Source organism: Gigantopelta aegis, chromosome 4, assembly GCF_016097555.1.
Source record: "Gigantopelta aegis isolate Gae_Host chromosome 4, Gae_host_genome, whole genome shotgun sequence".
NCBI classification, from domain to species: Eukaryota; Metazoa; Mollusca; class Gastropoda; order Neomphalida; family Peltospiridae; genus Gigantopelta; species Gigantopelta aegis.
The window spans coordinates 16,605,905-16,631,724 of record NC_054702.1 but is presented as its reverse complement, the minus strand read 5'-3'; the positions used below and the strand labels follow the sequence as shown (position 1 = coordinate 16,631,724).

Below are 25,820 nucleotides of genomic sequence, written 5' to 3'. Positions count from 1 at the left end.
TTTTTAACCATTTGGGTAATAATTTACTGTCTGTAACATTAACATACACAAGACAAAGAGAGATTTTTATTACAGTATGTTTACCTTTAGCAACATGTCATACAGCTGTAGATAGACTGGCATAGACATAACATCAAACTCCGGATCACGCTCTTCTTTATCAACCTGAGAAGTCGAATCATCTATAAAAGAAAAACACAAGAAAATCTGCCAAATTGTTTGTCAGTCTATCAATAAAGTTCACAAACAAACTTATACCAGTCAAGCAGGAGAACTTTTCAGGATCTCTTTCATCATTAAGCCACGACTGGTCATAGTCTGTTTTATCCTGTCTATGGCAACGGGCATATATACCCTAAAAATGCCCTCTCCTAACTCTTTTTCATTTAGTTCAATCAATGCACCATGAATGGTACATCAAAGACCATGGTGTGCACTGTCCTGCCCAAGAGAAAGTGCACATAAAAGATCCCTCACTGGTAGTAGTAGCCTATGTTTTTGTAGAGGGATTCCTCTGTATCCTACAACCAAATGTCAAAATAACCATAAGACACCAGGTCCTAATTATAGCCATAGTTTAAAATCTTCAGAGGTGTCATTAAACAAACATTCCTTTCTTTCCTACAGTTTTCACAGCATGTGCGTACATACCTGGTGTTTCGCGTATTGTCTGGTGCTTAATATCATCCACCTTCGGCAGGTCTTTTGATGGCAGCTTGAGCGGATCTCTGGGACAGATGTGTTCCATGAGTTGTGACGCCAACTGATGCCACAGCGCGATGTTCTGACAGAACACGCAGTTAACACGCAGCTGCTCCGTGACGCATGAGTGGAAACCATCCCACTCCTTCCTCAGCATTCCGGTCAACAGCAGCATCACCTCTCGACTCGTCTCGTTGTAGATTCCAAGGTGTTTGGGAGATTCTTGCAGCTCCATCTGAAAACATTGCTCATTTAGTAGGCCTAGCTCTGTCAGTTATCTAATTTGTCAATTGCCAATTTTAAGAACGGTTGGTGAATTTTATTTTAATTTGGCAAAATAATTGCATGTAAAAATTGATATTCTGTTAGAAAATAATTGGGTTTTTGCTATTTTTGAAGCGAAATAGATTATTTTGGCAAAATGTTCTACTCACCCAAAAGCTAGTTATTCTGTTGGCAGTATCTAATCAATTCTAATGGGAGATATCCCGTAATAATGGGAATTTCATTTTAACTTTCAAAATAAAAAATGAGGTTGAAATAAAAAGGATGAAATGCTGAAATTAAAATTATACTGTAATAATGGGATTTTCATTTAACTTCAGCCTTATGAAAAAAGGTTAATTTTCTTCTCCTGAAATTAAAATTAAAAATAAATTGACATTGTGATATTCAAATTAGAAATTACTCCGATATAACGTGGATTGCATTTTAACTATGATTAAAGTTTCTTTACTCATAAGTGATAATTTAAATTAGGATTCTTTAACTTCCAAATAAAAACAACTGCAAAGCTCGTTTTCAACTTGAAACAAGCTCAAATATCAAAATGTGTGATACCTGTTTCAAGGAGATGTCCAGACACATTATGAAGCAGGGAAGGATGAGCTCCGTTTCTCGCTCGTACACATCAAATGGGTTGTTCACATGTGGATGTCTCTCTGGGCTGAGGGGTGGTGGATATTCCTCCACAGGGGAGGATGCGGGAAGCACATGGTAAGGCTGGCCTTCCCCTCCCACTGCATCCACACCCTCGGGGTCAGAGTTGATCTGCTCCACTCCATTCTTGAAGATCTTCAGCAACAGGTGCATGGGAATTATGATGTCCAGTCCAGACAGAATCTGATTTGCAAAAGAAAAGAAAAGAATGAGGAAAACATTCAGAATTCCTCCTTTTCAAAAATGTAAAACTTGAAATCTTATTGTTATGTTCCTTCTTTATCTTCCAATTCCATATATTTGCAGTGCTCGGGAGGAAAGGAGGACATACAAAAGTGTGTTAGTTTTGTTTAACAACACCACTAGAGCACACTGATTTATTAATCATCGGCTATTGGATGACAAACATTTGATAATTTTGACATATGGTCTTAGAAAGGAAACCCGCTATATTTGTTTTCATTACTAGCAAGGGATATGCATTGGCTGGAATCAGAAATAGCTCAATGGGATTGATCCTCAATAGACCGTGCATCAAGCGAGCACTTTACCACTGGCCTACATCCTGCCAGAAACATTCAGTATTTGTCCTTTTCAAAAGCTGCAATTAAGGTGAGATTAATGTATTAAAATGTTTTTCTATAAATAAGATTAAAGCATTCATAATCTCCAAAATTTTAATGGATTTTTTTTCGGAGATAAACGAAAACCAGGAAAGTTATAATGGCCATAGAGTACTGCAAAATTTACAAAAAAACGATGTCATGAAGTTAAACCTGTAGCCACTGAAGAGCTTGTTCTTGGACACAAGCACTGCTGTCTGCAAACCGATCGGAGACGAAGTGATACATCTTGTCTAGGGTGAACGGCAGGGGACACATGTCAATGTCAAATGCTTTGCTGAAATAAATATTTTTAAAAGTGTAAACAATAAAACTAAATTTGAGAGACAAAAATTATTCTAATCGTGAAAAAAATAATATAATTTGATATAAATAGTATATCTGAAAGCAGTTTTATAAGTGTCAAGAAAGAACACAGAATTCAATGGAAATTGTGAGTAGAAACCTGGGGTTTGTTTTTTCATGAGCATTAATCTTTTCAATGACCATATGTCTATTGTGAAACTAGTGGCACCATCTAGAGAGACTCTTCTTATCAGTTTAATTGTGAACCTTCACAAGACTATATCTTATAAAAATTGCACATAGATGTTAAAGTAATATTGGGATATCAGATAAGAAATGACAATATATGGCAAAAAATAATATTATAGCAAACTGTTAATGTTAGGGATTAAAGTTGTTATAAAACCAAAATGGGGACACCTTGCAGCATGTGTCCCAACCATGAGAAGAAATCCAAAGTGTCATACCTGAGCAGCACTTTCAGCTCGTGAAGATCTTCTTCTGGTATTTCTGTTCTTATTGCCTCCAGCCAGTATGGCATCACATAGTCCCAGATCTAAATATACATTTTAATATTTTAATCATTTGTGAAAGCTGAAAGTAAATCATTGCTTGAAAATTTTGGGACAATGGATCATTTAAAACATGACATAATATCCATATTTAAAAGTCAATTGTGCTACCAACAAAAGCTCAAACAATGCACTTACCTTACCTAGTAACCAAATGCTACTTTAATACTTTTAAAATGACTACCAACTGTCAACTAACACTGTCAGCTAAAATATGACAAACTACTTTTTGGTAGAAAAAAACTATTACAACTCTTATCCACTTGTTAATGCATTCAAACATGTGCCATATATATTTTATATTATTGTTTTGTCTTTGATTCTATAAATTACAAACATGTGAAGTTTTATAACAGTAATTGCTTTATATGTATATTAAGATCCATAACTGGCATATGAAGCTTCTGCTGTAAAATAAATGTTACAAATGAAAGTACCTCAAAAGTAATGATGTCGTATGGAACAAGACAAAAAAAGCAGTTTAGACCTTCTTTAATCTGGGTTGTCCTAGTGGCTAAAGTATCCCTGAAATAGTAAACCAACAGGTAATAATTGTTAATCACAAAGTTTATTTATTGCACCACACAGTTTATCTAAAATAACAGTAACTAATAAAAAATATCTCTTCCAAAATTCTAAATTTTTAGCTAAAATCATACAGTTAATAATGACTTTCAATGCATTACTCTGCAAAATATCACACTCCTCATTTTAACCAAAAATACTTCCCCTATAATACTGATTAGTTTGAGTAATGTCATTTTCCCCTTCGGTAACATTTTTAGGAGCACAATTGTTTTCATTCTTCTAGGTTTCTCGAAAATGAAAGACTGTTATCTTTGTAATTTATTCTTACTATATATTTAAACTTTTATAATCTCATTGTCAACTTGCAACAAATAATACAGAAATAGAATCTACTTCTAATTTAATTAGTCAAATATAATCTTAAGATATTAATGTATATGTCACTATAAAGAAAGGTCCATTGAAGATTTAAACTGAGAATTACCAAAATCCTCCGATTCTCGAGTACTCTACAGGATGTGGCAGCAGACAAGAAACGACCACCTCAAAATGAGTCTTCATCACTTCCTGCAGCCAGTTGTAGATGTACTGAAATCAATACCACAACACGAATTGTCAAATGTTACAATTTTAAATATTATATATTTGTACTACATATTTAAAAATCAGGGCCCATATTTTCAAAGCTATCGTATCACTACAAAATCGTAAAACCATTGGAAGCTATGAAACTATGGTGGGTGCTGTAGCCTCCAATGATTTTACGATTTCGCAGAGCTAAGATATCTTCGTAAATTCCTAGCCAGACTTTTATATTGCATATGTGTATCTGAAGCCAAGTTATTTAAAACAGCCTTTTTGTGGGGGGAGGGGGGGTTTTATTAATCAAAAACCTTTTGAGCCCCACCCCCCAAAAAAAATGCAAATTGCCATACATATCGTAATTTGTAAAAATTAATGTTACGTTCTTAATAATAATAATAGCATATCTACTGTCAAAATGTCATTTTAAAACTTATTATTACAAATAGAGTAGTTTTACCAAAATTTATTTTAATCTATAGCTATATGAATAATCCATTTTATTATTATTGTAGTTAATAATCCCCAGATCACTTTGACCATGTCACCACAATAAAAATAAAGTATATTTACCTCAGGTTTTAGTCTTTCAAGAGCATTCCCAACATTATCTGAAATAATAATTTTGGACCAAATTTATGAAGTCTTAAATGCAAGTGTTTAAGCATTGTAACATACATGTAGTTACACACATATCAGATAAAAACAGGCATTGTAAATTCCGCCCTTTAAGTCTAAACTGCATTACATATATACAACTTAAATGACAAAAATGACAATAATAAACAAATAATAATAAAATTATCTCATATATACAACTTGAATAACAATAATAAATAAATAAATAATAAAAAATACATTCTACAACCAAATACAAGAATTATTTTCAACTAAACAGTGGAAACAATATTAACACAGAGGTATCAAACAATCTCTTAAATACAGTGATACATCCTTATCTCGATCTTGAAGGGACTGAATAAAATAGCTTGAGATAATGCAGTGATACATCCTTAAGTGGTACTCACCATCTGGGAGATAAGCAGTAGCATCAAACCACTGAAACAGCATGCCGAGTAGACGACCAAGCACTTCCTGTAACATACACAAAACAATAAAATGCCTCTCCAGTGACTAGTACATTTTGTAACACTATACAAATATCACAATGATGCACAAAAATAAATAAAACAAAACCGGACGAGTCAAATGCAAGTCATGTATGTAGGAACAAGTAAGTTGGGCTATCCCATAAAATAAAATTTGATTTGCTATCATTGAATCCACCATTTTAGTGTAAAGTATTTTAAATGTATAAATTATTTTTTTCGTTATTATTTACATTGAAAAACATAGGGGAGAAGGAAGACAACTACATTACAGCAAACAATATACTGTAGATCCTGAAATTAATGCGATCATAACGCAAAAAATGCGAAATTGTGTTATTCGCATTAATAATATGATGCATTTATTTCTATGTTTTGTCCAGAAATAGTCCAGCAAGCTATGTGTCACATGCTATTAAAACAAACAAAGATTAAAATTATAACACATTTATAAAATAACTGGAGCAAAATTCATCATAGGCAAGACAGCCTAATTGTCTAATAGTCCAGCAAAAACTGACACGATTCATTGTGCATAAAGAGTTTTAGCTAATCCTGAGGTCGACCTTTTCTTCACTTTTAGCTGATCTCACCAAAAACACCAGGGACTAAACAGATTAACTGATATGGACACTGACATGTTAGTGAGTTGATCTCATTGAAGAAACCTGTAACTCGGAATTAACTGAAAAGTACACAGACGTGTTATTAGGAAAGTACTTAGTAATTTTTCATTGAGGCTACTTGCAATAATTTCATGTCACATTTTAGTCTGCCCACTGTCACTCGCATTAATATAGGGACGTGTTATTTCAGAATCTACAGTATTTTAAAGTTGAAATGATGGTGAAAAGAAAAATACTGAATATGGGTACATAATCAAACAAACATGCAAATTATATCTAGGATTAATAATTAAAACATGCATCTGAGAGAACTACACGTCCCCTTCTGGTCTCAACAAAGATTCATATCTCCTATGTTCAAGGGTCATAACTCTGTCATGAAGAGTAGCCTACATGAAACGCCCGTCAAAATTTTGATGGCGAAGCACATCAAAGTACATATACCATTTAATAAAGATTTCAACATTAAAGATATTTGACACTGATCTCCAAATGTGAGATGTTAAATTGTTCTGTAACAGTAGTTCGTTTTATCTTCTAAAAGTGAAATGTAGGAAAAGTTTCATTGTTATAGGTGGTGTAAATGTTATTTAGCACCCAAGATGTAATCATAACAAAAAACACAACAACTTCCTTTGTTTTTATAAAAGTTTATATCCCTAACAAACTGAAAAGTTTCTAATCTTTTGTTATAAAGTGCAGAATAAACAAGCATGCTGAGAGTACTGCTAAAGCAATACATGTCCCCGAATGGGTCCCAAATATTTCATTTCATTTCATTTCCATGCTTATATCCAATTAAGGTTCAAGCATGCAGTCCTGGGCACACTCCTCAGCTATCTGGGCTGTCTGTCCAGGACAGTGGGTTAGTTGGTAGTGGTTAGTGAGAGAAAAAGAGGATGTAGTGGTCTTACACCTACCCATTGAGTCGTTAAAACTCACTCTGGGTGGAAGCCAGTACCGGGCTGCGAACCCTGTAGGCCTACCTACCAGCCTTATGTCCGATGGGTTAACCAGGACACCAAGGAGACCTAGCAATATATGTCCCCTAATGGACACCAAACAAATTCTCATCTCCTAAATTCAAGGGCCACAACTCTGTAAAAAATGGGTAAATCGCCATGAAAGTTACACTTTATCTTTAACAGTACATGATATATATACAATGTATAGACAAAATTTCATCTCAGTATCTTCAGGCATTGCAAAAAAAAGTCTGGAATTTTTTTTTCAAAGGCCATAACATGTCAAGAATGGGTAAATCACCACGTACGCAAACTTGATCTGTAACAGAACGTAGCTATACACAAAATTTCAGCTCTCAGTATCTCAAGATATTGTGAAATTTAATGTGGGACAGACGGCTGGACAGACAGACAGAAGGACGGAGATGAAACCTATATGCCCCTCCGGTTGGACTGGTAGGGGACTAATAAATTAGAGAAAAAATCAGTTATGACCAATTATAATTAAATTTACAATAGAAGACAAAAATATCAGAAGACAGTGGTCACAAAAAAGCAGTCACTGTTATGATCACAGTACAAATTATTTTAGTGCCAAATTGGCAAAACTGCAGGTGTTTTCTTTGTTCAAATACAAAATACATTTTATTACGTGTATAAAATAAATAAGGACACCGATGTTGTATTTTATTCATGGTGTTATGGTCGACATGTCACTTTTCGCATCCTTGTTTTTGCTGCATACACAATAAATATAACATACCTTACTGCAATTTCACTTCAAATCCATATCATGTAAATGGTACAATTTTTTAATTACAAGATTAGTTTGGGGGTTTTTTAAAGAAAATTTCAATAGCAATTTGCTTTGAAATTTTTCCAGTGTTACAATGCTTTGTCATATTAAAAAGAAAGTAGTCTACTTACTACAATGCTTTGTCATATTAAAAAGAAAGTAGTCTACTTACTACAATGCTTTGTCATATTAAAAGAAAGTAGTCTACTTACTACAATGCTTTGTCATATTAAAAAGAAAGTAGTCTACTTACTACAATGCTTTGTCATATTAAAAAGAAAGTAGTCTACTTACTACAATGCTTTGTCATATTAAAAAGAAAGTAGTCTACTTACTACAATGCTTTGTCATATTAAAAAGAAAGTAGTCTACTTACTACAATGCTTTGTCATATTAAAAAGAAAGTAGTCTACTTACTACAATGCTTTGTCATATTAAAAGAAAGTAGTCTACTTACCTTTATCCGTGTCAGAATAGTTTGTTCTCTATTGTGCAGACAATGACGTTTACAGGTCGGTATGTTATTTTTCATAATTTAAAACAAATATTATGTTTAAATTTTAAAAGATGAAGAAAAAACATATTCAAAAATTGCCATTGAATATATTATATTTATTGTGTATGAAGCCAAATCAAGGGTGTGAGAAGTGACTGTCGTTGACATTAACAAAACTGGTTTTACAGTAAGTAAGATTTTGAAGCTTTTTCAGAATAGTAGATAAATGTTTTTAAATTATTTTTTTAAATGGTAAAAATTCTAAGAAATAATTTAATAAAACATTTACTAATATTTTCTCTTTTTTTTCCCACTTGAGCAGATTACCTTTCTCTGTAGTTTTTATCTCAACCTGAACAATGGTACGTGTCTTACGACAAGCCCTTTGAGAAGATTTTTGTTAAAACCTCACTAGCTGACAAGAAGAAGAAGACCCCACTAGAACTAGAAGTGTCAGGTTTGTGTTGTACTTCTGCTTGTATTATATTTTGGTTGTTGGAGATGATGTTGATAAAGAGATTAAACTGTGTGAGAATTCTGTGTCTCTTGGAAAGGATTTTGGTCATGACAATCAGGATCTTTCTACGAGTGTAGATATTTTTAATGGGCTTGACCAAATTTGTATTTCAGGGGTCAGTTTTGCAACAAATAGGTTATGAGTCTCTCAAGAATATAACATAACTCTAGAGCAACCAAATTAAAATGTACATCTTCACAAGTAATACAACTGTTGTTCCTAATTTCAATTTTGTATTTTAATGTTTTAATAACGACAATATCAATTATTAATACAGATTTCATTTATTCTGCTTACTCATCACAACAAATAGTGCTCAATAACAAGTACATTGCGAAGATTCATAATTTGGCATAGTTGTCATTATTTACTTTGGAATTCTTGTCAGCTTCACATACAATATCACACAAATGTTTATAAATAGCATTTACATCATAAAATTTAGAGGAATTTGTATTTTACTTCAAGTAAGTACATGTATGTCCAAATAAACAGCAAGAAGTAGCATATGAATATGTAAATGGGCTCTTAGAAAATCCACAATATTCTAAATGTTAATGCTGATTTTAATGTCGGAATTGGATTTGATTAGCCAATCAAATTTTGTATTATTAAAAAAAAAAAAAGACTGAATCAGAATACAAAATATTAGACGTTCAGAAGATTTTAATTTCTTACACTAATAAGTCCAACAAAACAAAAATTCAAATAAAACAAAACTCTAACCAATAAAATTAATCTAACTAAAAAAATAAAAAAAGGATGGGGGTCTGAAAAGTAAGTTTTATCTCAAAGTAAAACACAAGGAAAGGATGGACCAAAAAAACATGCAATGTCAAATGAACTTAAAATAATACATAATCTATTATACCTTTAATTACTGAACCACAAGGTACGAGTCATTACACATGCATTGCTAAGAAAGGCACCACAGGGAGGAAAATGACATGCAGACATTCTGGAATAGAAATCAGTAATGAATAGAAAACAAAAATCTACGTCTCTAAATTATCATGAACAAGCCAAAATGGTTTTAACATAAAGACACATAAATTTGTCATACAGATTCATTAAATGGTGTCTACTATTCTAATCTATTCATAGAGCTTCTAAGTAAAATTCGGTAATCATTATCATTCTTTAAGACAGATGCACAACATCAAAGTGTTGAGCTAACCAGGTGTAAAAAATTTCTGGGTAGACAAAGAAGTGCTTGGATGGAAGGATAGATGGAATAATGTACTCGGACTACTGGAATGAGAGTGGAGGGTAGCAATATTTTAATATTACAGTATATTGCTTGTACTTTCTATATTAGTTAATAAAATTAGAAGAATTGTATTTAATCTAATATACAGATTAAACAAGTAATAATAATAATAATAAATTCTTTATTGTAAGATTTAATTCAGTTAGCATCATTTTGCAAATCTTCCCTGAGGCCTCTAACAATAACAATAACAACAAAACAACAACAATAATAAGTAACCAAATTCTAAGCTCCCTCTCTCTCTCTCTCTCTCTCTCTCTCTCTCTCTCTCTCTCTCTCTCTCTCTCTCTCTCTCTCTCCCCCTCCCTCCCACCCACCCACCCACCCTCCCTCCCCCTCCCTCCTCTCTCTCTCTCTCTCTCTCTCTCTCTCTCTCTCTCTCTCTCTCTCTCTCTCTCTCTCTCTCTCTCTCTCTCTCTCTCTCTCTCTCTCTCTCTCCCTCCCTCCCTCTCTCTCTCTCTCTCAAAGCCTACCTAGAGTCTAGACTCAAGACTCTAATAATGTCTTGAGACTTTTAACATCATGGCAGCACCTACCAAATTCAATGCATGTCATTTGAGATTTGAGTCCAGATTGTAAAATTTCATAAGCATGGGCCCTAAAGTGAGTGCTCAACTTCTGATTTACATCCTACTCAGTTTAGACAAGAGCACATGTCAAACCTACAATTGGAATGTCTTCATCTTCCGGAAGACACAGTTCCACAAGCAGCCATATTCCATAACGGCTCAACAGCTTGCGCTCTCCCCCTTCCTCCACCTCAAAATATTCCTCCTCTTCCATTGGGCGACGGTGTTCCTCACCCATTTCTACCATTCGCTTCGATTCAATTGGCTGAGCTTCTTTCATTAAGCTGAAAATGGCACATGTATATATATTATTCTATTAAGCAAATGTGACACAATAATTTAAGAAATCAGTGAAAGCGTCAAAGTGTTCATTATCAAATAATTTATGTTAACTATATTAAATGCATGCATGGATAAATAGACAATTGGATCTCAATAGGCATTATTGTGTGGAGGTTAATTTTTTTTTACAATGTTTTTTTTTCTTCAAAACAAACCATATTGTTTTTACAGGATCATGTTATTACTAATAAACTGACTGTACTAGAACAGAGAACAACAATTAGACAACAGACCAATTCAATTCATTTATTGCTTTAAGCTACAATCTTATCAGTACAACATAGTTACACAGTATATATAAACACACAAAAGAGATATTAGGCTTATGGCATATCTGGTAATACCTGACAATGCCATCCATGAGGTATCTCTGTATCTCTTGATTACAGCTCCAGATATCAGTAATACTCAGATGAAACACATGGTTCTGCCCACTGTGGTTACCATGGCGAAACTCATGGCATGAGCGGCAATAGCGGATTGGTCGATTACCATTGAAGCTGGCACATTCAATGGAGAAACATGTACACTCAGCAATGTTGTTCTCAGATCTGCAGTTCTATAGCGAGGAAAGCAAAACAATTATAATCCAAGTATTACTAAAAGAATACTAGTAATTATTTTTTTTTAAACAAATTCTTTGCACGTACAGCGTGGCAACCAGATTAAAACAGCCACCTGTGTTAACAGGCCCCATTTTCATTCTACCAAATCATCTGATATAGTATAACCTGACCAGTATTAAGTAGCCACCTGTGTTAAAGAAGCCCCATTTTTATTCTTCCAAATACACTAACCATTATTAACCAGCCACCTGTCTTAAAGGGTGAATTTTTGATACTCCCTTTGGTGGCTGCTAAACACTGGTTTGACTGTAACACACATATTACATATACTACATGTTCAAATAACATGAAAATGGTAATAAAAATATTCTCTTACAAATATATACATGTACATACTTTATTTTCATAAATAGTTGAGATATATATGTTTATCATATAAATGTCTTACATTTTCAGTGCAATCAAAGTATGTGATATTTTTCAGATCACATACTTTAAGAATTTGATAACTTTGCAAATTAGATGTAAATTAATCGAGGTTACGGCAGTAGGTTTATTGACATTTAAGCAAACGTACTTTGGTGACACTCCATAATTGATGTATGCATTCATATTCCTTAAATAAAAACATTTCAATGGCAATTTGACACTGAAAGCTGTCCAGCTTTCAGAAAACAAAAAATGTTATGCCCTAATTTATTTTGATGTAAGGACATCTAAAATGACGTCATTCGAGTTTGGTATCATTTCCATTCAAAAATACAGCGCACCACATATTCTTACGTCATTTGAATATCTAGTAATGGCTGACTGGAATTAAAATTGCATGTACACTTTACAAAAACAAGCTGTATGAAGCTTGAGATTATGTGATAAAGAGATTATTACCCTCGTGTATCATATGATCGTGTATCATATATTAGGAATAAAAATAATGTATTATGCTTGCCAGAGGCTTGCATAATACAATTTTTATTCCTAATATATGATATTGACTATACCGAAAAACACTCTGGTAATAACCTCTATTTATCTGATATCTTAGATACCTTATTTTCATACAGACATGTCATGCAGATACCTTATTTTGATCAATAGTTGAGATATATCAAGTTGATATCTTAGATAGCTTATTTTCACACAGATGTGTCATTCAGATACCTTATTTTCACAGATAGTTGAGACGTGTGTCATTGGAAGTAGAAGATCCACCATGTAGTCACTGTGTTCGCGTCTCAGTACTTCCGCACAGTCACCGCAGATGTAGAGAGGTGGCGGAGTGTTGCCTGACTGGATAGCCAGAGCTGGGTTGACACACATCTGTGTAATCAGAAACAAAACACAGTAGAAGACGAAAGATCAAATTACGTTTGCATATATGCAGGGAACATTTTGTTCAGTATCTGGTAATCAAGTTTCAGAGTTCGCTACACAATTCTAAAATGTTAAAAACCATTTGTTAATCAGTTTTTAAAGTTGAAAGCAACTGTCAGTGATAAAAATTTTGAAAACATTTTTCCTTGACATGTAAAATTAAATTCTGAAAATAATATGGAGAATGATGACATAAAATAATTCACGATTATGTAAAATGCCCAAAAAACAGTAAGTTCATTTTTAATTAAAATAGTAAACATGGATGTTTAAGGTTCCTTGAGAAAACAATTGGAATAAGAGTTAGAAAGACAATTTTTCTATTTTAGCACCTATTAAAAAAAAAGTAAGTGTGTAATTTCATATTTTTGTAATAAAACAACTTTCAGGAGTCAATTTAAGTGAGATGATCAGTTATTATCATTCAAAATAATGCACAGCCAGTTTGGCTGCAAGATTGTTAAATTTTCAGAGGATTGGAGCATATGACCATGGCATGCGGCAATTTGCCACATGGCCAACATTAAATTTGAGCTCTGTAATGTTCAATATAACAAATGCCATAGCTTATAAAACAAAGATAAACAATGTATACCACAACAAACCTTGACAGCTTGACAATTATTTGAGTTAACACAGTCTTTCCTCTGACACAGCACTGGAGGCCAGGCTGAAAGATGATGACATATATATAATATATTATATATAACATGATCTCTAAGTTGCGCATGTTGATAACCCTATCACATGCATCTGAAAGCTCTTTCCTGATTGGTATAATTAGCCAGTAGATAATGCATAATTATGTTAATATTTAAAATAAGCCAATGAAATTAGCTTCATTCTTAGGTGTCAGTATTACCTTGATTATGTCACAGGACATTCATAGCAGACAGGAATAGTTGGCTATACTTTTATTTTCACCTGTTATTTCTGTTCTTAATGACATTACTGATGTATGTCAAACAATACAAACAGTTAAAGTGATTGATGATTTTGATTAACATGTCCATTGATATATATTTTTTGTACATTACATGTAAAAATGTACTGATATTTTGTCAGTTTCTTTTATTGCAAACAATGATAATAATGCTAAAAAGTACCAATTACTGGCAATGGAGGAGAATATGGAAAAAAATCTATTACCAAAATAAAGAGGACAAAAATATAAATAAACACGAATAAGCATCTACTGCACACATATATTAAAAACATAAAAGTAAACAAAAATGGAAAAATTAAAATATATTTATTTTCTCAAATATCGGTGGTTAAATATTTAACCCTAGAAAAGCTGTGAATTTAGTAGGATACTGTGCTTTCACAAATCCCAGATTTTAGATCGGAAGCATCGGATTAATAAATATATCTATATCAATATTACATAATTTTACGGTGACGATGGATTCCTAAAACATATCCCCAAGACATAGCCAAAGACTAATATAAAATTAAAATTATTTTATTCCAAATTACATTTAAGTTGTTTGTTTTCTTTCTTTTCTTCTTTCTTTTTTTAAAAAAACAAATCCATTAATAAGTTTTCAAATATGAAATAATAAAAACAGAAAATTAATCACTAACCATGCATCAATTGATACTTGAACCTATATATGACATTTAAAGAGTTTCAACACATCTTTCTTACCAGTAAATTCCTTTCCTGATAAGCAACAATAAAAAAAAAAACATTGTATTCTTAATGGTAAATCAAACCATAATTTAATTTCTTTTTCATGGTGTGGTAGTGACTTAAGTTAAAAGTTTGAATATGTCCTATATCCATAAAAATATTATAAAAACAAATACTCACTGCATACTATGAACACAACATATCTAAAAACCAGATGGTGGTACACATAAATATGTAAATTAAATTTGCAAATGACTAAGATAAAGCTTTATTAAATTCTACTTCTGTCTGTAACTAAAAGACTATTTTATATAAGCATAACAATATTATTATGTTCTGGGCCTGTGCTCATAAAACTGTTGAGTTCCAGAATAAAAGACTAACAAAGTTTTTAAAACGTTTAATCTCATGCTGTTATAATGGGAGACACTTTATTATATTTCAAGTCTAGACTTTATAAGCACAAAGCCAGAAAGCTTGAGTAAACTGAAGAAAGTGCTGTGAAATCGTGAACTCACCACAGTACTTGTAATGAATTCCACGCCGATCGCTCAGACTCGGGTTCAGCTGCGGCCAGTAGTAAAACAAGAGATGTGCAGCAGGAGCACGCGCGGCTGGCGGACCATACGCCATGATACTCAGCACATCCTACAACAGACACATAGGCAAATAGTATATATTCATATTGTCTCAAAATACACCATTATATTCAGCACATCCTACAACAGACACATAGGCAAATATGTGATAGGCAAATAGTATATATTCATATTGTCTCAAAATACACCATTATATTCAGCAAATCCTACAACAGACACATACCGTATATCGCTGTGTATTAGCCGACTCCATGCATTAGCCGACCCCCTAGTTTCACCATCCAAATCGGCTTTAAAATTATAGACCTTGTATATAAGCCGACCCCCCTATATAAAACTAACCAAGTCAGATGTCTGTGTGGTCTACAAAATGACAAAGTACATCTGCTTTCAAACGTCATTTGTCACAGCAAACTTATCCGGAAGCAGTAGCCGATTTCTGTTTATAGAAACGGTGTCCGGTTAATTTATTTCTCGTAAAATATAAGTACCAAGATAGCGAAATATACCTAAACATTCTTGATTGCAGCCACACGTTAAAAACACAGTGACTGTTTGCATTGTTGATTGTGCTAATCGGTCTTTTCATTACTACATGTAGTCGGCTATACCCTACCATACCCAACCACCCGTGTCGATTAATCCCAAGCCGACAAACAAAACAAATGAAGCTGGAACAATTAACGTGTTCACCGGTTTAGTAAGCAGTTTTGTAATGACACGTGACCTGCGAAGTTTTCCGAAATTGTTTTGATCGGTCACCATTTATTGTTGTTTAAACAGATAAATATTACTAAATAACTTTTAAACACCAACATTTATTAAAGATGAACATATATATACAATTTTAATATCTTTTATTTGTAATAGCTTGTGTTAAAATGCAATATTAAACCTTTATGAAAGCGGAAATGCAGAGCACAATAATGACAATAGATCGAGTCGAGCCATGACGTCACTATTCTAACTTTACATTTACTATAAAATGTTGACTCCTTAGATAAGCCGACCCCAGCCTTTGACTTGATAAATTTTGTATCAAAAAGTCGGCTAATACACAGCGATATACGGTAGGCAAATATGTGATAGGCAAATAGTATATATTCATATTGTCTCAAAATACACCATTATATTCAGCACATCCTACAACAGACACATAGGCAAATATGTGATAGGCAAATAGTATATATTCATGTTGTCTCAAAATATGCCATGATACTCAGCACATCCTACAACAGACACAATATCACATAACTGGCAAAATGTATGTTGACACGGTTTCACAACATCATCTGCATCTGACTGACCAATATAGTACATTCATACTGTCTTAAAATATCACATACTGGGACAATAGTACATCCTACAACAGACAAAACATCATGTGAATGGCAAACAGTATCTTCATATTGATTTTAAAATATCATGCGACAGGCCAATAGCACATATATACTGTCTCAAAAAATCATATTGTCTGCTAAGATTTTAGTCCTAACATTACAAGTCATGAGAAATGATAAGAGAGTATGACAAATCATGTAATACAAGTTGTATACATTATACAGTGAGAACACCCCTTTATTAATGAAATTCACATTGACTGTAACTCCAGACTGAATTCAGTACAAGCTTTCACAGATCGTTCAGTGAAGCAGAAGTGAATTGAACTGACACGTTATTACTATTGATGAACCTGACAGATTCAACAGTCTCAATAGAATGGCATTTTGTATTATGTATTCAAAACAAACCTAGAAAACTTTGATTCCACTCTGTTGATTTTACAGGTTAGTTTTAGTAAAATGTTCTACTATACATATAAAGTAATATCCAGATACCTTCACAATATCCTTTTTCATGCTCATTAACGTCTCCAGAATCTGGGAGTGGAATGCTGAAATATTAAACAAAAAGAACATTTACCAAATCATCTGCTAAATATGACTTTTATAAGCAGGTATCCTTTTCAAACTTGTACCAAGATGAACCTGCACAGATAAGATACATGTACATGTACAACTATGACTCAAGTTTCACGGACCTACAATTTATAGTTTGTGACAAACAGAGCTCAACACAAAAACTTAATTTAGAGTTAAACACTTGATGTTGCTGCCATTAGAAAAGTTAACCCTATATCTTGGTTGCCAACTCCTTGGGGGGGGGGGGGGGGGGGGGGGAGACAAAAATAACTCAGGGCTAGCTTTTGTCAGCAGAAAATTTTGCCAAATTATCTACTAAACATCAAAAATTGCACAAACACAGATATTTTCCAACAAAATATCTATTATGTCATAAAATTATTTTGCCAAATCAAAATAAAATTCACCAATTGTTTTTGAAATTTGCAATTAGCAAATTTGATGAGTGCCAGAGCTAGCCCTGTAACTGGGTGTTAATCAAAACAAAAAGATCATTGTTAGCAAAAATTATACGTTTATAATACGATTGCCTTTGTTTGACAACCAATAGCTGATTTGTTTTAATGTTGGGATATTATTTAAACATTAATTTTTTTATTGTGATCTCTTTTAGAAAAAAAGAAGAAGAAAGTGGAAGAGAAACACAGATGATTTTAATGTGTAGAGTTATTTAAAATATTAACAATAAAATATTTTCAGTAAAAATTTAAAGCAAAATGTTAGCTAATACCTCCATTTTCAGTATGCTGAAAGACTAGGGTTATAATAGCTGCAGCTGACTCACTAGCATATGTTGGTTCTGTACACCCATCATAGCCTACAACAAAAGTCATCACAATTATCACATGTTAAATACCATGTAAATCACTTTAATACCATGTATAATTATCAGACAGAAAAAAAGAGAAAAAAATTGATTAGTTTTTACCTTTTCATATCTTAATTCTGTTACAATAGAAGATAAACAATATTTGACTCTGTTTGTATAATGTAAATCATAAAACAAAATTGTATAATTAAACTTATTTATTTTTAATACTAGTTCTTCTTGATTCACTTACACATTTGGAGTTCAGGAAAATATAACATCATTGGCCCTTTCTTTATAACATTATTTTAAACGTCTAAGAGCTGATAGCACACTGATGTTTTGGCACACTGACTTTTTTGAAAATGTTACTGCATTATTTAAGAAAATACTTCATAATGACAATACCTAACGTCATTGGTAGGAGTCGACTGCACAGCAGATCAATGGTATCCTTATGAAGAGTTGGTGGGAAGATGGCAAGGGTTGATGCTACGGTGTAGGGCAGGGAATCGAGAAGATCATGCTCGAGAAATGGCACAAGCCATCCAAGAACATTGAGAACAGCTTCTCCAACATTCAGAGCTAAAAATAAAACAAACAAAAATTTTCATCTGATAAAGGAAACAAAAAAGACTGGAAGAAAATCTCCTTCAAACAAGACAGAACATTTTCACTACAATCACATTTCAATCACATTTCAAACTCTTATAATTAAATTTCCATTACATTCATTACAATATAACGTCATCCCATAGGTCCAGCTATAGCAACAGGAGTTTGTGAAAATCACGTCGTCATACCTGATGATGTCATTTTATATTGGTAATTTGTCTTACTGAGCGTTATTGTTTTAACCAAAAAAATAATTCAAAATAAAATATGAACTTTTAATGTTATTATTAGTATGTTTCAAATTTAAGTATAAGTATTGCTGTTATTTCTTTTATGTTCATCTCGGTATGAACAAAAAAACCATCCGCAAACTTACGTGAGAATGGCTTTGCCGATTCACAGTTTGCAGATGATTTTGTTTGTTCATACCCCGATGAACGTAAAAGAAAAAACAGACAATACTTAACATAAACCAAATAATTCTTAGTCATTAAAAATATTTCATTCTGCAAGCTGTTATCTGTGTATAATTTGGCTTAATCCATATCTGTGATGTCACACTATTGTTCAAGGTGTAGATTATTTTTCAAGAATCAACACCTGTGAAACAATGCAATTTTAACTTTTTATGAGTTTGGGACTGGGATTCGAACCCACTACCGACAGAACTTGTATATTGTAAACAAATACATGAGGCCATGAGGCCAAGCATCTACATCATCAAATGAACATGTAATTTAAGCCTTATAAACCTGATACTAGTAATAGTAATATATTCTGGCAGAACACAATGAAGAGTGTCAGAAGCTACATTGGAAATCACAGGTTACACGTTTAGCACGTGCATCATGCTTAATGCCAGCTATCCGCTGATGAGGTTTACTTGACCGAATCGTTCAGGTTAGGTCCAAAAGGATTCTACCATTTTGGGTTATTAGTTTTGTAAATATTCTATGCCATTTTAACCAATATTTTCATTAAGAAAGATCAAATAGACGTTAATTTAGCAGTCACATAATTTAAAAAAATAAATAATGGATTAAGTAGGAGAATACACGGTAGGGGCGAGTGGGTTATTTTTCAAGAATCGACAGTTAACTGTGTATTCTTCATTACATAATGTCTAACACTAGCTGAGATGAGAAATAACTAATAAGTTAACAGTCTATGTAGTAAAATTGCTCCAATAATCTCTTAAGATTTTCAATCTGTGCGATAATTGCCATAATATGGAAAGCAAATAGCCATATGAGTAGGTTGAGCAAGTGCATGAGTACATGTGAATGGGTGGGCATGGATAGATGGATGGATGGATGGGTGGATATATGTATGGATGGGTGGAGGTATGAATGGAAGAAAATGTTTTATTTAACGACGCACTCAACTCATTTTATTTACGGTCATATGGATGGATGGATGAATGAATGAATGAATGAATGAATGAATGAATGAACGAACCAATCAATCAATCAATCAATCAATCAAAAATGAATGAATAAATGAAAATTAGTTAAAAATGTATTGATCTAGATGAACATGTATATAATAACACTAAATAAATGCGACATAAATTTTACCTTGTGTCGGTTCAATCTGTGTCATGGGAAAGAGGTCAATGATGTTCATGACAGAGTGGTACAGTCCACAGTAGTTGAGGTTGGGGAAGACGGACAGACGGACACTGTCACGCTGTCGTGGTCCGTAACTTTCAGCAGGAATGTTCGGTACATCCTTTAACACACTGGAACAATAACAGGTGTAGTTTTTAACTCAAGAGTTACATATTTTAAAACCTTTTTTAACATACTGCTGAATCTGCTGTAATGGACACCTTTTGTAACAACCACTTGTCTACTATGGACACCAGAGACTAAGTCTTAGCTATAATTTACACATAAGTTATCCTAATTCAAGGTAAAAATAAGCAAATGAACATTGTCTTAAGCAGAGCCACAGAGCTCAAATTTTATCTTTCATAAGTTTAATACCCCCCCCCCCCCCACCCACACACACACATACATACTATACCCAACCCCTTGTTTTGCAAAGACAAAACAAATAACATCATAGTAAGTGCCTCTTCAGGGCACAATATTTCACGTTAGTCAGTTACACAAATTCAAATTCACACAAACTGCTAATCTGTTACCTGGTGAATTGTTACATTCTAAAATTAAAAGTTGCATACTTAAGGCTGACCAGAACTTTATTAATATACTTTTAAAAATTATGTATTCTAGACAACTTTTGGAACATTTGATAATAGTCAAGTAATATAAATATACTGAACACCACTGAAGACGCATGTCAAGATTTGTAGTTCTAAAAAGGATATGAAAAGAAAAACAAACACATTCAATCGATTCTGTATAACTGGATGGATTCTGGTAGACAAGAAATAACCACAAGATTTTATACAAGGGTTAGAATTAAATGTGTGTTTTATAGCAACCTCACACATGCGATAGTGGTAATAACAGAATATTGGATAGTGCGTTTTCAATGAACAATCGGTTACCTACATAAATATCACATGAACCTCTTTGCCTGCTTTTTTATGAATTGCACTCAGATCCACCTCAGATTTTTTTAGATTCCTTGCTGGTCATTATAGACAGGTTTGATTATACAAAATAGATATATGTAATCTCAAATATAACTTTAGAAAAATATTGCACTATTATAAATTAAAAACTGATAGACACATGCCAATAATATTAAGTAATACACATATTGTTACTCCTAAAAACAAACATCTTACTTCAAGAGGGTTGTTGAGAAATATTTCAGTGTGTTGGCGATGTCAGCACCAGTTGGCAGTGGTGTTAAATTGTTGACGATGCGATAGTGGTAATCTTTCAGATTCCGAATCTTTGATGTGACTGAAAGAGAAATACACACACCAAATAAAATTAACAAAACTACAACAGCAGGCACTAATCTAGGATTAAAAACATAAAGTGACTAACTCCCTTCAAAGTTGAAAAGGTTGATAAATAATTCTATGGCCAAAGTAAACATAATTTTATCTGTACATTTTATTGTCTTTAATGGTTCATTTAGGTGTATGCTTTATTTTTATCATAAAAATGATATTAAGAAAAATATTTCATCGCCATTTTTCTTCTGCATAAAGGTCACATTTCAAAGCATTTTGGACATAGCCCAGTGGTAAACCACTCTCCTGATGTCAGTCTGGGTCAATCCCCATTGTCAATAGTACCAAATGTTTGACATCCAATAGATGATCATTAATAAATCTATGTACTCGGTAAACAAAACAAACTTTAACTTTAACTTTCAGACACTATTTTCCAGTCTCAAGTTGGTCGAAACAGTAATTATGTGCACACTTGAATACAGCATTACTTCTCTTTCACTAACCACTAACAATTAATCTTGTGTGCTGGACAGGCAGCCTACATAGCTGACTTGTATCCTAGGATAGCATAATGGAACATTGAATGGCTATAAGCCCATATTATATTTAAAATGAGATGAAACTTACATGTTGCAGCTCTTGTCGCCATGTCTGTTTGGAGTCAGATTTTCAATATCTTGTCTTTTTTTCGGTCAACATCCACACCCACCTGAAACTGACATTATATATAATACACATATTCATAAACATGTAATTCTAATTCAACAACAAATCTGACTGGATGTCTACTAAAATTTCAGGGAGTATATATCCTGTGATATATTAGTCGCAAATTGGTGAAGTCCAAAAGGGGCAATTTCTCAAGTGTATATATTATGTATGGAATTTGTTAAATATTGAACAATTTTTAAAATGAAAAAAGAACTTATGTTTTAATTAGCTAGGCTTTGTTCACACAGGTGAGCTAATTTAATAATTAAATATTTCATATTACAACCACAAACAATTCAGTTACCCGGCTCTTTGATTACCAAATGATGTCATCTGATGGTGACATTTGTAATGCTTAGTCTCATTAAAAATCATACAATTTGTCTGTTTTTATTATTAAATTTATAATCCATCAAAAACTGCATTGATCCAAGAGCTATTTTCATCTGTCTGTCTGTCTGTCTGTCTGTCTGTCTGTCTCTCTCTCTCTCTCTCTCTCTCTCTCTCTCTCTCTCTCTCTCTCTCTCTCTCTCTCTCTCTCTCTCTCTCTCTCTCTCTCTCTCTCTCTCTCTCTCCCCCCCCCCCCCCCAGCAAGATTTACCTATCTACATCCACATCAAACACGAATCTTGCATTTTGTTTTATTATAGTTTATAAATACATGTGTTAAATATGTATCACAAGACCAGAAGGAATTGAGGGGAGGCAGCAGAGGGAACATCCCCCTAACTTGAATGAAGGCACATTTTATTTAACAACGAACTCAACACATTTTAATTAGTTATATATAGCATCAATCATATGGTTGAGGACTACACAGATAATGAGAGAGGAAACCCAGTGCCATAAGGCACTGGGTTATTCTTTACGATTAGCAGCAAGGGAGCTTTTAAATGCAGTATCCCAGACAAAATAGTACATACCATGGACTTTGTTACACAAGTACAACTGGCTGAAACGAGAAATTGCGCAAAGGGGCCCACTGACAGGGGTCAATCCTAGACCAACCAGAAAAGAATTCTGTAGCCTGTCCAAAGAAATGAATGCAGGTCTGGACATCTGTGAACTGTGAGTCAATGGCAGGAGTGGATTTTGTTCTACTAAGATATTTATTGGGGATATGTTGACCAGAGGCGGATCTAGTAGGCCACAGCCCCCCCCCCCCCCACAATAACTTTTGCGACAGTTATAATTTTATTATAGGCATATATTAATTTTCATTTTTTTATGATCCCCTCCAAACCTCCCCCAAAGTTCCCTTGGTATTCCGCCTCATGTCACAGGGGCCCCACAAATAGATTTTCTGGATCCGTCACTGTTGACCACAAACATATCAGGGGTGTTATTATGATCATCGTGTCAAAAAAAACCAGCCTCGGTGGCGTCGTGGTTAGGCCATCGGTCTACAGGCTGGTAGGTACTGGGTTCGTATCCCAGTCGAGGCATGGGATTTTCAATCCAAATACAGACTCCAAACCCTGAGTGAGTGCTCCGTAAGGCTCAATGGGTAGGTGTAAACCACTTGCACTGACCAGTGATCCATAACTGGTTCAACAAAGGTCATGGTTTGTGCTATCCTGCCTGTGGGAAGTGCAAATGAAGATCCCTTGCTGCTAATCGGAAAGAGTAGCCCATGTAGTGGTGACAGCGGGTTTCCTCTCAAATCTGTGTGGTCCTTAACCATATGTCTGACACCATATAACCGTAAATAAAATGTGTTGAGTGCATCGTTAAATAAAACATTTCTTTCTTTCTTTCGTGTCAAAAAATGGCAGTTTGCAGGGCTGTCCTGGAATCTGGGTCATTTCGCCCTTATTCCTATTCGACCCTGAGACGTTTCGCCCTTATTCCCGTTTGGTAGTAACTACCAGCCTGTTGACCGATGGCCTAACCACAACGCCACCGAGGCCGGTATATTTTGATAATAAGGACAACAACAATGCCATATATAGCATACTGAAGCAAATGGACCTTTTAATATTTCATCATAAATCTTCTTCTGCATAGATATTACAGAGGCCAATTTCGCAAATTTGCAAAAAAGTGGTCCCCCCCCCCCCCCCCCCCCCACACACACACACACACCAAAGCACTTTATAACTAATATGTCCTATCGACAATATCATTGTGTAGGCTAGTCTTTGTACTTATTAATATAAAATACATCAGGCCCGTAGGAACTGGGATGGTGTGAGGGGAGGGGTTCTTTAATTTTTAATATTGCACATATATACATATAAATGGTGTTTATGGTTGATAAAGGGTTACAAATTGATAACCTATATCTGATCGGGAATAAGGGCGAAACGACCCGATACAGCTGTCCTGGATTTCCTCGTGTGTAACACCTGTCATTTCGTATCAGCTTGTGTATCCGTAGAACATAGTGTTTTGTTATTCTAAAATATTTAGCTATTGCGCTCGCTTTTCGGTTTTATAAGATTCAATCAATATTATTTATGTTAAAAGCAACTAATAATGCTACTTTTAATGAAACATTTACGGTAATATTTTGGACTTGGGATTTACGAAATAAAGTCATTACATCACGATTTGCAAAATAATAACAATGTCAGTAATGCACATATATTTTTAGAAATATATTCTGTAATTCATTACATGAAAAACAACAAACTAACTGTTAAGTAACAGAAATCGTCTGCAAATCACATCCACAGACCCACCATCTTCCATCTTTGGACGGTACCATTTTTATCTACAGGGTGATTAAGGATGAGCTTGCAAATTCTATCGATTTGACATTACACAACATATAATACATTTTATACATGTATTTTATATCATCCATATATAAAATATATGAGTTGTTGTTGTAATGATGTATACAGTAAAGCATTCGATGTATAATTGAGGCCTGTTGGTGGCCCATTGGGCTATTTCTCGATCGTTTACGCCAGTGTACCAGGACAAAGGCCGTGGTAAGTGTTATCTTGCCTGTGGCATGGTTCTACTCACAGGCGTAGGAAGCGGGGGAGGGATAAGTGGGTATGTGCCCCTTACGCTTTTCTTTATACAGTAGCAGCAGCGATGGTTTATATATATATTTGTATGTGTGTGCGAGTGCCTCCCCCCCCCCCCCACACACACACTTTGGCACCTTCCTACGCCCCTGCTACTAATGGAGAAATGTAGCGGGTTTCCTCTCTAAGATTATATCAGGAGGCAGATATCTTATTTTTTGGGACATAGCCAAATGGTAAAGCGCTCGCCTGATGCGCGGTCGATATGTGACCACTGGGTTATTTCTCATTTTTTATAACACAGTTGTTTGAACACGTACGTGTGTTAACAATTTCAAGACATACGACTGGCTGCTCCTATAGGTGGTGACCAGGGGCCTAATTCACTAAATGTCACGGGGATCCTATAATACCCGTAACTGAATGAAACACGATTATCCAAATATCTCTCCTAACTGTATATCTATTAGATCTCTCTGTATCGGGCAGTATATACCCGCGTGGCTCGTCTCTAGGTATGAACAGAGATAAGATCTTATATAAAGTATATATAATATAGCACGTTTAGTTCACTAGAAAACACAACAAAAACACAATACACTTTGGAATCTGTATTAATCTACGCTGACAAATGTACTGCCGCAGTAGTTAATTAACAACAACAAATAGCAACAACCCAGAACTGATCACTTAATGAGTTAATCACTAGGTGTCTAGTTTATACAATATTCTAATCACTTCACCGTGACACAACACCCACACGTGTGATAATTGAGAAACGCTTCCAGGGGAACTTAAGTAATAAA

The 25,820-nt window shown here is 34.0% G+C and overlaps 1 protein-coding gene across 6 annotated transcripts in view; it reads right to left on the bottom strand.

Annotated features, from left to right (window-relative positions):
* The window catches only part of LOC121372734 (protein unc-79 homolog), a 79,421-nt gene extending 54,675 nt beyond the window's left edge, over nucleotides 1-24,746 (bottom strand). For 4 of the 6 annotated variants that reach the window (XM_041499209.1, XM_041499212.1, XM_041499214.1 and 1 more), the window contains exons 1-22: nucleotides 24,673-24,746; nucleotides 21,950-22,037; nucleotides 21,203-21,323; nucleotides 20,019-20,182; nucleotides 18,235-18,411; nucleotides 17,749-17,835; nucleotides 16,935-16,990; nucleotides 15,016-15,145; nucleotides 14,513-14,527; nucleotides 13,467-13,531; nucleotides 12,649-12,807; nucleotides 11,266-11,480; nucleotides 10,677-10,863; nucleotides 5,260-5,326; nucleotides 4,805-4,842; nucleotides 4,134-4,237; nucleotides 3,559-3,646; nucleotides 3,017-3,105; nucleotides 2,418-2,541; nucleotides 1,543-1,824; nucleotides 652-937; nucleotides 85-182 (exon numbers count right to left, since the gene is read on the bottom strand). In XM_041499209.1, the coding sequence (XP_041355143.1) occupies nucleotides 85-182; nucleotides 652-937; nucleotides 1,543-1,824; nucleotides 2,418-2,541; nucleotides 3,017-3,105; nucleotides 3,559-3,646; nucleotides 4,134-4,237; nucleotides 4,805-4,842; nucleotides 5,260-5,326; nucleotides 10,677-10,863; nucleotides 11,266-11,480; nucleotides 12,649-12,807; nucleotides 13,467-13,531; nucleotides 14,513-14,527; nucleotides 15,016-15,145; nucleotides 16,935-16,990; nucleotides 17,749-17,835; nucleotides 18,235-18,411; nucleotides 20,019-20,182; nucleotides 21,203-21,323; nucleotides 21,950-21,971 (2,574 nt within the window). In that variant the 5' untranslated portion in view covers nucleotides 21,972-22,037; nucleotides 24,673-24,746. Of the gene's footprint in view, nucleotides 1-84; nucleotides 183-651; nucleotides 938-1,542; nucleotides 1,825-2,417; nucleotides 2,542-3,016; nucleotides 3,106-3,558; nucleotides 3,647-4,133; nucleotides 4,238-4,804; nucleotides 4,843-5,259; nucleotides 5,327-9,611; nucleotides 9,699-10,676; nucleotides 10,864-11,265; nucleotides 11,481-12,648; nucleotides 12,808-13,466; nucleotides 13,532-14,512; nucleotides 14,528-15,015; nucleotides 15,146-16,934; nucleotides 16,991-17,748; nucleotides 17,836-18,234; nucleotides 18,412-20,018; nucleotides 20,183-21,202; nucleotides 21,324-21,949; nucleotides 22,038-24,672 lie in introns of those variants that run through there. The other 2 variants (XM_041499210.1, XM_041499215.1) reach the window with 2 other exon arrangements.
* Nucleotides 24,747-25,820: the final 1,074 nt, after the last annotated feature.